The 13,630-nt window shown below is 35.4% G+C and overlaps 1 protein-coding gene across 1 annotated transcript; it reads left to right on the top strand.

Annotated features, from left to right (window-relative positions):
• Positions 1 to 220: 220 nt before the first annotated feature.
• LOC306757558 (tubby protein homolog) lies at positions 221 to 11,820 on the top strand (the record flags this gene model as incomplete). The annotated part of the gene is made up of 13 exons (XM_079242645.1): positions 221 to 235; positions 2,557 to 2,689; positions 2,821 to 2,931; positions 3,039 to 3,167; positions 7,989 to 8,108; positions 8,329 to 8,484; positions 8,547 to 8,629; positions 8,755 to 8,919; positions 9,421 to 9,533; positions 9,632 to 9,740; positions 9,842 to 9,940; positions 11,203 to 11,374; positions 11,687 to 11,820. The coding sequence occupies 13 exons, from the start codon at positions 221 to 223 to the stop codon at positions 11,818 to 11,820; spliced, it is 1,539 nt and encodes a 512-aa protein (XP_079098771.1).
• Positions 11,821 to 13,630: the final 1,810 nt, after the last annotated feature.

The following is a 13,630-nucleotide window of genomic DNA, read 5'->3' as shown; positions in this document are numbered from 1 at the left end:
CAAGTCCCGTTCTTTCTCTCAAGGTTGTCTTGGTTTCTCCCGTTGACGTGCTTCCACAGAGCAGATGGCTTTACACATAAATCCTATTAACAACTTTCTGCTGATGGAGACGCAGTGAGTACAGGGCTTTCTCATTCTTTCATTATCTCTCCTGAGAAGCCTGCTTTTTTTTATTTTCTAACCCTTTCAAAAGTCGCTACCTGAATTTGGAGGATACACTATGTCTGCAGAGAAGGTGAGGAAGATGGTATTTTATGGACTATTAAAGCTTGTTTACTTCTCTTTATATATACATTTTTTAAATTTGGTTGATCTATTGCATGGATATGGCGTGTAAAGATGCTTAGAGAGTTCATCTAAATGTAAACATTACACATGTGACTCTTGTTATTTGTATGTCTTCATCTGTTGGGACGATTATGCAAAGTTTAGAGGTGAAGCACATTTTGAGGGAGTGTTTCTCTTTTCTGTTTGATAAGGAACAAAGTGTATATAAGTAGGCATGACCATGGACACAGATAGATATCTGTGGTAACTGCTCTGTGTAATGATGAACGTATGCAAGGTGAACTACTGGAAGATAGTTTATCCAACATGCAATATTGTATGAAACCTCAAAATTATCCATCCTGGCTGTATTGGTCATTTTCAAACATGGAAATAATTTGCATTTAGATTAACAAAGTTTAAAAGGATGTAAAGCTCATTTGCCAGACAATACATTTGTAAAACCATGAGGGCCTAAAGGCAGTTTGAAATCTGGCCATATAAACTACAGATAGTGCCGCTGTGGCGGCATTTAAGCCAAACGCAGCTGCAAATGCTTTTACTTTAACGTGACATTTTCGTTGTGAAGGGCTAGTGTATCTGTGTATATATGATCAAATCTAAGGATTTGGAGTAGTTAAGTACAAAAATAAACAGTGTTGTGTAACACAGTATTTAAAGTAGATGTCAGCTTACAAAGTGATGCCACAAAGTATTTTTTTTTTATCAATGGGCAAATTATGTTATAAGTCACATTATCTGCAGTTTGGATTTTCTGTGAACACAAATAGGCATCCATGGATTCAGGACCTGCATCTAATAGGATTATCTCTACTGTTTCCATCGGTTGCAATCACACTGACCTCGTTCCGTGTGACTTGGACAGTGACATGTTGTCCATGCGGAGGGTTTAGCCATCAGAAAACGCACTTTTAAAATGTTTAACAAAAAGCACAAAATTATCCTGTTGTTATTCTTTTTAATCTGAAATTAATCATGTATTTATTTGAAAAAATTTTTTATGTGAAATAATCACATAGACAGTTTCTTATATTTTTGGAGATTGACCAAAGATGATATTGAGAGGACTCATTCAGTCAAGGGCCACTTTGTACCTTAGATTATTTTCACTTCAGAAATTGATAGTGAAAAAAGAACTAACAGTAAATATTTTCAAAACACTTTCCTTTCATTTCCAGCACCTTTAAATTCTCATTATTTTGACACCAGGAACAGCAGGTCTGATTGTTACCCAAAGATTGAGACTCTTTCTTACATCATTTGTGAAACTACAAATAAAAAACTAAGTGTTGACTGAGATGTGCTCACTTAGATTTTGATCTTTTATAAGTTTCTTTCTTGGTACTCTGTAAGAGGCCATAAGAAATAATCTTACATAAAGTGGTTACAAAACTTGTCAGCTTATGGTTACAGTACTGTATTATCAAAAATAGCAAGGGATCATTCAGTATTGGAAAGCAGCGATCTATGAGTATCACATCTTTGTATGTACTTATGTATGTGGCTCTGCCAAGCAGTTTAATTTTCCACTACAACTGCCTTACTGGGCTGATGCTAAAGTGAAGTTTTTCATCAGTTACTCTACACATCTATTTTTAGGGTCTCTGCTCAGATATTGCATACTTATACTGAAATGAGTTTCTGTACAACCACAAGGCCCATTCCAATACTTTTAGAGTCACAGTAACGGAAACACATGTGAGATTTGTTATGATGTGTGAATATCAGCACGTTTTACTGGTGAAGATTAAATGAAGATGGCACAAATTTAAAGAATTTGAAGCTCGCCTGAAAATAAGCAATCGCTTTCAGGATGAACATGAACATCACTTTGTAATGATGCAACTCTAACTCTAAAACTCTATCAGATCATAGATTACAGGAACATAATATCTGCAAAGATCAACTCTGATAAAGTGAAGCGGAACAAACTTGAAGAAGTTTTATTACAGATCATTCTGTTTTGACAAGGTCTCCAAAATAACATTTTAGCAAAGTTTGGTACCATTTCTTTACCACATACTCCAGCTGGTCGACCTCAGGTTTTAAAAGGTTAATTAATCTTATTGCTGAATCTTTCTTTTATTCTCTCTCTGCCTCTTACTCCTTGCCTTGCTGCTTCATATCTGACTTTGCACGGTAAGTGATTGATTCTACTAATTTTTCTTTCAGTGTTTCTGTGTTTGTTCTGTTAATGGTCATCTCTTCCTTCCAACGCTGCATGCATTTAATTATAATCTCTGTTATATCTTCAAAGAAAATCCATAGAAACCAAAAAAAAAGAAAGAGCAGGCTAACGGCACAGCTGAAGCCAAGTTGAATGGAACTGAGGCCAAACCAAAGAAAACAAAATCCAAAAAGAATGAAGACGAAGCTGAAGAGAACGGCTCCACAACTCAAAGTGAGGCAATTTTAACATTTCCTGCATTAAATATTATAAACTGCAATAATCTAAATGATTATCTTGGTTAAACTGTGTCTATCCACATTTAACCCACAATTTTTTTTTTTTTTTCCATGTCCACATTATAGATGGCAAAAAAGTAAAGAAAAAGAAACCAGAAAAAGACAAAGAAGAACCAGAAAAGGAGAAGGAGAAAGAACCAAAGAAGAAAACCAAAAGTGCTCCAAAAAAGAAGAAAGGCAAGTCAATGACAGTCTTATTAAAAATCTATTTCAGTTACATCACATTGTTGAAAACAAAGAACATATTAAATTATAGTTGAAGTATATGTTTAACTTTGCTTCAGGTTCAGACACAGATGATGACGACGACGATGACAATGAGGAGACACCCAAAAAGAAAACAAAGAAAAAAACCGCCAAGGACAGCTCTCCTTCTGCAAGTTCTGCCAAAGAGAAAAAATCTAAATCTAAAGGTAAGAACCTGCAAAGCAAACTTGACTCTGGGGTGAGTCAAAAAACAAACTGGTTTCCAGTTATAAAGTAGCAGTAATCTTAGTGCAAAGACTTTAATGGCACTGCTCTGATTACTAAACCCTTAAAACAATGTTACACCATCAGCTGTTCTTAAGTTTGTTCTCTATTTAAAAAGAATGGATTTCCAAAAACAGTTTCACATGGAAATTAATTATAAATAAAAAATAGCAGGCTTATAAAAACATGTCAATTAAAAAACAAAACAAAAATGTCCTGCAGTCATGTATTGTTACAACACCGCCTCTATTGTGAGAATTGAGTTCATAAAGTGCATGCCCTCTTGATCCTCTAGAGGGCCATAAAGAGTTGTGCTGTAATCAGACAGGCCCACAACCACAAACATCACATCTACAGTCAGCCTAGGATCAGCCTAGGATATACTATGACTTTGAACTGTGAGAGGAAACCTAGAACCTTCTTGCAGTGAGGCAACAGCACCAAACTTTACATCAACGTGCCACACTGCCACCCAAGGCATTAGCACTGCACTTAAAGAAACAGTTATGTGACCAGATTGCAAGTAAGAGGATTAGATGATTTCATAATGGTGAGTGATTGGAAACACTGAATTGGCACGAGGAGCAACGAAAACAAAACAGTTCAGGTAGTATCGGTACTTCATACTTACGTAATCAAATGTGGAAGATGTGATTAAAATTACTGTCAAATCCTGATAATTTTGTCTTTAATTTGTGGAATATAGAGCAGTAAAAGCATATAAAAGCAGTAAATAAGTTATCAAAGGGGATCATTTACAATATATTTCTCTTTCTGAGCACTAATTGACAGGGAATACAAGACAATGTACTCAAACAGCATATAGTCATTTAGTTCATATTGCTTCCACGAAGATATTTTAGGTCAACTGACAACACAAGCTTTTGTGAGTTAAGTCTTAGCAAACTGATAAAGAGACTGGATTGTTATTTTGATCTTGCAGATATCAGTCCTGTTCCCCCAGATGTTGTATATTTGTTATGTCAATACTTTCCGTGCTACGTCTGTACTTTTATTTCTCTTTCTACTTCATCTCTTAAATATCCCATACATACAATGTTTTCTACCTTCGAATTTGACAGATAATCATGGGTGCTACATGATGTATCTTCGTGAGCCACGACTTTGTTTGTATTTTAGTAAAATGGACAAACATTGTTACAAAATCACAAATCAAACTGCAGATTTCTTTTAAACAGTCATTCTTTAAACTTTTCATCTGTCATCATTAGATCAGAATTTTAATTCTTCCAAAATTTTTTTAAATAACAAAATATCTGTTAAACTACTACTACTACTACTACTACTACTACTACTACTACTACTAATAATAATAATAATAATAATAATAATAATAATAATAATAATAATACATTTTATTCTTTAATGACAGTTGTGGTCACCTAACAGTGAAATACATATAATTCTGCAAGAAAAAAACCATTATGTTACAAGAATAGAAAAGGTAAAGCCTTCAGTTTGTTTATGAATAGGGGAAGCGAGATGATAATGCAGCGGTCAGGGTGAAGTCAGTTCCCTAATGGAGGAACAGAGCAAGGATGCTCTGCCCCGATGGAAATGAAGCATGAATTACATACACAGTTGGAGAAAGAGGAACAAAGGATGTAAAAAGGTTTAGCAATAATATTCAATTTAATTTCAGATTTACTTTATATTTGTTTTTTTATCTATAAATTTTGTTTAATAAACTGTTAATATTGTGGAGTTAAGCAAACGTAAGATTGTATTTAGCCCTCCACAGCTGCAAACATTTATTCATCCATGTCCTTTTAATATTTTTCCTTTGCCCTTCATACATTCACTCAGTGTATCCAACCAAAAACACACTTCCATCAATACCACTAAGTATTTTATACATTATGAAAAAGTAATAAATATTTTTTTCAGACTTTGACCGTGTGCAGGTTTACATCTTATGTCATAGGATTAAATGTTGGAGCTCAGAGGAATCTAGAAACTTGGCCTTGGTATTGCTTTACTGTTGAATGGTTGATGGTATCATCCTGAATATTGATTCTTATTTATATTTTTGGGTGGAACATCTCCAGAACTTTTGCCTCTCAGCTAAATTGACCTTTTTCCATCTCAGATCAGCAATTAATCATTTCATAAAACTTGCGCAAACATGCTTTTGTGGCTCTTTGCTTCTGAACAGGATAGTGGGAAATTCTTCTAAGAACACTAGTTCTTAAAAGTGTGTCAGTATAATTGTTTAACCCAGGGCTCAATGTGACATATTTGAGACATTTCTGAGATGTTTCTGAAACATTTGTACCACTTGGTAAAGATCAAAATCCTGTTGAACGCAATCAGACCCTTTTTCCTGCTCCAATATACACCACAAATCAAAGATGACACTATAATAATTTTGACATAGCAATGAATAAATACCCCAATTTATTTGTTACAAAAAAAAAAAAAAAAAAAAAAAAAAAAAGCTTGTAGCACTCCATACAAGAGCATGCGTCCAACTGGACAGTCCACTAGCACCTTCCTATGATGTCCTCTACTGTTTGATTTCATGCTTGTGTTGTTCTCACTCATATGTAAGTTGCTTTGGATAAAAGCGTCTGCTAAATGACTGTAGAACAGAATTTTGTCAAAGCTCCAAATGAAGACCTCAAAGACTGCTAAATTCTGTGTTATAACATGTTGTGTTGTGCTACACAAAATCAGATTTAATCCTTTTGTTCATTTTATCTACTTAAAGGCATTTAAGTGTTGCAAAGAAGTGTTTGGCTGTGGGGGTCCTGTGATGCCACCATATGGCTGTGGTATGGACCCCAGCCTGCCCTGATCTGGGCAGTTTCCAGTAGCTTGACCTCTGTGGTCATAAGTGGGCTGGCTCATAGTATGAATAGATTTCCAAGATATTGTTTCTTCAGAGTAGCATCAAGCAAGTTGTTTATTACCCCTGTTACTTAATGGGGGATTTGGGTGATGTGGTAGTGTGGTGGGTGTGGTGGAATCGGTGCATGTTCGATGTGTAGGTACGTAAGTGCATTTGCAAGAGATCAGGAGTCTATGATCAGGAGTTTAAATATTTTTAGGTTTCATGTATAGGTGTGTGACTACTTGTTTTTATTATGCAAAAATGTTTTTATGCAAAAGACTTTTGTATAAAAAGTGCTTTATAAATCAAATTTGATTTGATTTGAGATATTTAGATATATTATATTATATATCGTGCCATCATATGTATCATAAGTAGATCTTTTTTTCACATTTATCTAACCATCTCAACTTATAATTGTGTGGTGGTGGTTTGTTTAGAGGTTCTGCTTTTTCAAGTGTCCAAGAGCATCAGTTGTAGGTTTAAAATTTAACACCAGGTACTATTTAATTGCATAAAATTGTAGATACTCGTGTTTACCTCAAAACTTCAAAAACATGCATGTTAGGTTTGTTAGCATTTCTACATTCTCCTTAAGAATGAAGTTGTTTGTCTCTGTGATGGGCTTGTAATGGACTGGCAACCAGTCTAGGAACCTGCTTTCTGCCACGCATATGCAGAGATCCAAGCCCCAATGAGACCATGCATTGGAATAAGCTTGTACAGACAATGGATGAATGGATGGATTTCCATGAAAAGAGTAATATGATCTGCATCCATTTAAAAATTTCCTTTCACCTTGGTTAAAAAAAAAAAATGTGTATGTAGTTGTAACCTGGGCTTTGGCAAATAAATATATATGTTTAGTTGGTGGAATTTGCCAAAGCCCAGGTTACAACTATATAATAATTATATCTAAATAATGACCTCCAATTTAAGTTTCGCTTTTGATTTTGGTTTACTTAATCTGTAGCTTTACATCAGCACTGGTTCTCTAGTGTTGCACATTTCACCATCAAATGATCAAATTTGAGGGGAAGAACTGCAACTCTGTGATGCGCTGATTTTTAACTAAACCAGTTTAAAAAGTTAATACCAGTACTTCCAAAGTACTTCAAATCCAAATCCTTTATGTCCTGCAGTTCAAAATTGCCACAAAATGCAGAGAGCGCAAGAGAGATTTGAGAAGTAATTTGTCAGTGAGTTTACGGGCATGTTGGGACAGATTCATTACTGTGGAGCAAGTCTTAAGAGCAAGTGTTGAACATACTGTGGGTGTAATCGAGGTTTTGAGGACACAAGACTTAGGCCACTAATTTGAGTGAGGAATTTGGCATTCTCCTTCATTCAAGTCATGCACTTTGAGCTTTAACAGCTTGTACCTGTGCATGTAAATGTAGGCTGAGACTAATACTTTATGTACACTTGATATCAGTAAACTTTTAAGAGTGCTCAGTTATCTTTTATTCCTGAGCCTGCATAAATATGCACAGGGTATGTCACAAGTAAAAATGTAACATCCAAATATGGGCAAAATTCAGTCAAGCATGAATTCTCTCAATATTATCAAGCTGTCAAATTTTGACAAAACAGCTGGGAGAAGCTACAAGAGCAGATGTCAAAGTTAGCGCACGCAACATCAAGACTGTATCCTTCAAATTAGTTCTGCTATTACACATCTGCCCCTCTTTCAAAATGTTGCTGGTTAATTGATTACAGTTTGGATTAGTTTGGCACTAACTCCACACCGCTCTCCAACTCTTCTGTCTTGGAGGGATGAGCTTTTCATTAATTACTTTTAAAAATAGTTTGCATTCCCCACTGTGTACTCACACCATGTTCAAGCTTACCACGTTCAAGGACAGAAAATAATGTTGTTACTTTATTCTGCTTGTTTTTCCTATAACAGACGATAAAGACTCTGATGGAAAAGAAAAGAAGTCGAAGTCGAAGGAAAAGGACAAGAAAAAGGAGCCAGCTTCAATGTTCATGATAAATGGAGAGAAAGACTCAAAAAGCAAAAAGAAAGGTGACTTATTTTTTCATTATTAACTGTGTGGTCAGTTTTCACTTTACCTTAAGCAAAACTTTATATTTTTGCTAATTTCAGGATACATTCATTGCTGCAGAATGTTTTTTTTTTGTTTTTGTTGTTGGGGGTTTTTTTTTGTACAGAAAAGACACTCACAGTTCTTTACAGACGTATTTAAATATACAAAATTCCCTTTAACCCCTTGTTTTCTGAGCAGCTGCCAAGTCAGAAAGTGATGACAGCGAAGAGGAGACTAAGTCAACAAAGTCAAAGAAAAAATCCACTTCCGGATCTGCGTCCATGTTCCAGACATCAACAGATAAGGACAAAGACAAGAACAAAGAAAAGAAGACGAAGAAAAAAGGCCAGTTTGGTGCAACTCGCTTTCTCTGTTTGACTGAGACAAGAATTTAACATATTGGGTGTCTATTTCAGGAAAGGCAGAAGAGAGTGATGATTCTGAGTCAGAAAAAGAAGATAAGTCTAAGAAGAAAAAGGGGAAAGGGAAGAAAAAAAAGGTACCTTAAATGAAACATTTTAGCACAGAGGCCATTATGTCTTGTTACATAGACAAGCAAATATTTGAGTTTACCTGGGTGAAGTCATGCAGTAAAATGTGCTTGTTCATTTTTTTTCTCATCAGGAGAGAGCTCCCTCACCTGAGATCGAATTTGACAACTTGGAGGAGTTTGTGATGCAGCCGGCTCCACAAGGTGTGACTGTCAAATGCAGAGTGACTCGGGACCAGAGAGGGGTGGATAAGAGCCTCTACCCTCTGTATTACCTTCATCTAGACAACGACAAAAAAGTTAGTCTTTCTTGTTTTCTTTTTTAATGGTTTTATTGTTTCTTTGTCCAGCACTTGGGAACTGATGTCATCGTAAATGTGCTTTATAAATAGAATTGATGTTGGTCTTGATGAAATGTATCTGTAAAGCCAAGTGAAGGAATTAGGATTAGACTTTTCGGTCAAGTCCAATAAAAATGTTCTTCGCAGTAAGCCTATAGATTCTTAAATCATTAGTGTATCTTTGTGAATTAATATGCGAGAACTTCAGCATCTATTATACTTAAAATTGAGCACTGACGTTAGCTAAATTGATTTCATAAATTATTCGTCGGTTCGGCCAATAACAGCAATTTGGAAAACAGACAGAAGGGTTTTTATGATTACATATTTTTATGTTCACTCAGGCAAGCTAATCCTTCGTAATGCTGAAGAACAACTTTTAGAACATGTGAATTTTACACAAGTTACAGCACATCATAAAACTAACTCACCTGCTTGTCCTTGTTTTCTTATTTGCAGACATTCCTGTTAGCAGGGAGGAAGAGGAAGAAAAGCGCAACTTCAAATTACCTCATCTCCATTGATGCCACAGACTTGTCAAGAGGTGGTGAGAATTTTGTTGGAAAGCTGAGGTGTGTTGTTTTTCTCCATTTTAAAATGTAAAGAAAATGTATATAAATAAATCATTAATATGTTTGCTTTGGTTAAGTCTCTGTTTTGCTTTGACCAGGTCAAATTTAATGGGGACAAAGTTCACAGTATTTGACAATGCCATGAATCCAGAAAGAGCTCTTCCAGATATGTCCAATGCACGACAAGAGTTAGCGGGCATTATCTATGTAGGTCATTTTACAGCTCCATCATGTACTGAGTAGTGTAATTATTATTTGATTTATCCTTAATTTGCTCTCTTTTTTTCTGTCTTTCATTTTGGCTTCAGGAAACAAATGTACTTGGAATAAAAGGTCCCAGAAGGATGACTGTTGTCATTCCAGGAATGAATAAAGACAACGAGAGAGTCCCTCTCAAACCAAGAAATGTAAGCAGCATCATAAATACTGTACTGAGACAGCAGGGGAAATACATGCAGTCACATGAAAACAGCTTGTCACATGTTTCAAGTTTTGAAATGAAAACTAAATGCAACCCTTGCAGAAGACATCAAACATGAACCTTTCTTTGAATATTATGCACGGTTAGTTTTCATTCCATGAACTTTAAAAGTATAAAAAAAAATGTGGAGCATGAGCAAATAATTTGTAGCAATTACTACTCATTAGCTCATTAACTGACTAAGAGTCATTATGTATAAGCAGACAGTTCTAAAACGTAGTGACTGAGTCATCAAACATTGTTGTAACACCTAATAACAATGGGAGCAGTGATTCAGGATGTTAAAGTGATTCTAACTGAGGCCCAACAAATCACTGGAAGCCTATAAAATGTAACAAAACATCTTGGAATGATCACAGTCCAAGATGTCATGAGGAAAATGTCAAGTAGGGGTTAGTATGGAAGTCCAAAGGAAGATCGGGAAACCAAAAGGGAAAAAAAAATTGTGAATGTCTTGCATTTAAATAGCTGAAACTGAAAAGAAGCTGGTTCCAGCAACAGGACAAATGTTTAGATGGACAGAAAAAAAAGCAGAGGCTTTTGTCAGACGGTGTATTTTTTCCAAGACAACTGCACACTTCCCTTGAATTGTTCTCCATTTTAGGTTGAATTTATTCATTTAATGATTTTTTTTCCTACTCTATATTGCAAGTTTTGCCATATTTTGCTAACTTAATCTTTGTAATCAAAACTGCCAAAGTCCAATACAAAGAAAAAGAAAGGAAAAAAAACAAATGAATAGAGCTCACCACTGCCAATAGGTTGGAAGCAACTTGAAAAAAGCAAGTCCAAAGTCCCCCATAAGGGAAATGGTAACTTTTATACAGCACAATGCAATTAGATACAAGCTCATTTTTACATGTGAAAATGTGTGCTTGCTGCTGGCTTTTTTTTTTTTTTTTTTGCCCATCTAAAGTCTCTTTACCTAAGGGGGTGTAAATTGTTTTGTTTTGCTTGAAAATCTTGCTTGCTGATTTATAATATTGTATAATATTATATTTATATATATTTATAATAATATTACTTCTCTGGACAATTCCATGCAAATAAGAACACAGTTTGATTCATGTTCTGTTTTTTTTTTCTTTTTCTTTTTTTTCTAATATGAGAGGAACACAAAGCCGATGGGTCAAATCTTATTACTTTTGGTTGATGTTCACCAACTTTTGTTTTCCCAATCATCTGTAGGATTGTGACGGCTTGTTGATAAGATACCAGAATAGAAGGATAGAAAATCTGATTGAGCTTCGTAACAAGACGCCTGTGTGGAACGAAGAAACTGCATCTCATGTGCTGAACTTCAATGGCAGAGTCACTCAGGCCTCCATCAAAAACTTCCAGATAGTTCACAACAAAGACTGTGAGTACTCTTTATCTTTGCGATGCAAAGCACCCCTTGTTTTGTTTCCAACTACACGCCAATGTGTTGGGCATCATATAGCATAAATGAAGGACTTAGATGAAGTTTTTCTATATTTTGTCTCATCAAAGTTAAATGAGCAATCAGCTTTTAAATCAATATTTACAGTAGCAATCAAAAGTTTGGACACACTTTTCCATTAACTCCAATGTGTAAATGTGTTCAAACTTTTGGCTGGTGCTGTATATCTCTTTGTTTCCCTCACTAACAATGCATTTAAAACAATTCTTTTTGTTTTTTGTTTTTTTTCAGTGGACTACATTGTGATGCAATTTGGGCGAATAGCTGATGACATTTTCACACTGGACTACAACTACCCCATGTGTGCCGTCCAGGCCTTTGCCATTGCACTTTCCAGCTTTGACGGAAAGATTGCTTGTGAATAAATCAACATCATCAGTTGGTCACTAACAGCTGAAATCAGAGCACAAGTCCACAATTATATCAGACCGATCAATGTTATTGACTTATCAAGTCTTCCTGTGATGGATGCCATTCATCAACAATGGTTTCTTAAATTAAACTGTACATGTTACTATGCTGGCGCCTTTATGTCACATTACACCTGTACATGCACACGCTTCCCTCACCCCATCTACAAGCACCCTTACCCCCAGTGTTGTATGAAACAAAATGTCAACTTTACACAAGTTTTCTGGGTCATAGCGCAGGAGAGCATTTTAATTTTCTATATTTAAGTAAAGAAATATAAATCTTTATGAACCATGAAAATGTCATACGGTACTCCAAAGGACTCCAGCGAATGGAGAGTCGTGAGCTTTCGAGCAACTCGGTGATGAAACTGCTGAAAAAATATTAACATCATCTAAAGATGTTTATATTTATGTTTTTTTCTTTTCTTTGTTATGCTATACTGTATTAATTTCTTTAATAGGGACACTTCCATAAGGCCACCTGTTTTTTTGGGGGGGAGGAGTTTGTGTCATGCTGTGAGATGCAAACACACAAACTTCTCTTTTTTACTAATAAGTGTATTGTTTTGGATGTATAACTGAGACTGGTTATAAAATGCTAATTTGAAGATTATAAAAGCTGTTTTGTATGATGGATTGTCCAATGATTTCTGGTGTTTAGTATTCTTAAAATAACACATAAAAGTGTAGCCTTTTAAAAGAAAAGGAGTTAGTTTAGTATCATGTTTTAAGGTTTGATGATTCGGTTTAATTTTGTGCCCATTTCAGATAACTTTGTCTGATTTGAGTTATATTCAGGTTTTGTTTTGTTTTGTTTTTTTTTTACCTGATTTTGGCTTAAAAAAATGTCAAATTCATGCAATTTTCCTGAACATTGCCTTTGTTGAACTTTTGTTTCATGTGAATTAAATTTCCTTCATGTCAGTCTGTATTTTGTAAGGACATGCTTTGTCAGCTGAAGTCCATCACACAGAGTTTTTGTAATCTGTCACAATAGCTATAAAATATGTTTTACTACAGTATTATATGCTGTAAGAAGGCAGCTGGCAGATAATCACACAGATTCCAACTTGCAAGTTTTAGAGACACCCACACTTTTCTTCAGCGGTTGCCTGACAAGTCAAGAGGAGCTTCACTTAGGATGCAAAACCTGTTTGAACTGAGGGCCTTTGGAGCAAGTGAGAGGTGTGTATTCTGCCTGAACCTGCTCAGGCAGTTGTCCAAACTCGTAGCTTAAATGAGGCCTGAACCTGGTGGCTCTTTCTTGTACCGATGCTGTAAGGCGAGTTCTTCTCCCCCCTATAGTGTGTTTTTGGTACATAACTTCCAGCAAAACCTCTTCCTGCTTTGCTGTTTCCGTTCTTGAATGCTTGCATACTTAAAGTAAGTCCCGTTCATTAAAAACATTTCTGCTTTCATGTGCCGGTGGTGGCAACATGCATTGTTTTGCAACATGTTGCAAGTATATTGTTGTCCAACAGAAGGAGCTGTTGCTGGATAAAAATCTGCATTAATACGGTGCATTAAGAAATAGGTTGCTAAATTAATCAATAAGTAGTCAGGTTTGCAAAGTTTTAAGAAAGGCCATTATAAACCTAACTATATTATCAGTTCAGCTGGTGAGGAGTTTTCTTTTTGTTTTTTTTTTTTTTGTTTTTTTTTGCATAATGGTGTAATATTGGCTCTGTTATAGATTTATGGACAAGGTTGTGATCTTTTATAGAAAACTCTAAAATATCAACAAAATAAGTATTACAATCAT

This window comes from Telmatherina bonti (genome assembly GCF_933228915.1).
Source record: "Telmatherina bonti genome assembly, chromosome: 6".
In the NCBI taxonomy this organism is placed as follows: Eukaryota; Metazoa; Chordata; class Actinopteri; order Atheriniformes; family Telmatherinidae; genus Telmatherina; species Telmatherina bonti.
This window is presented reverse-complemented; position numbering and strand designations above follow the sequence as displayed.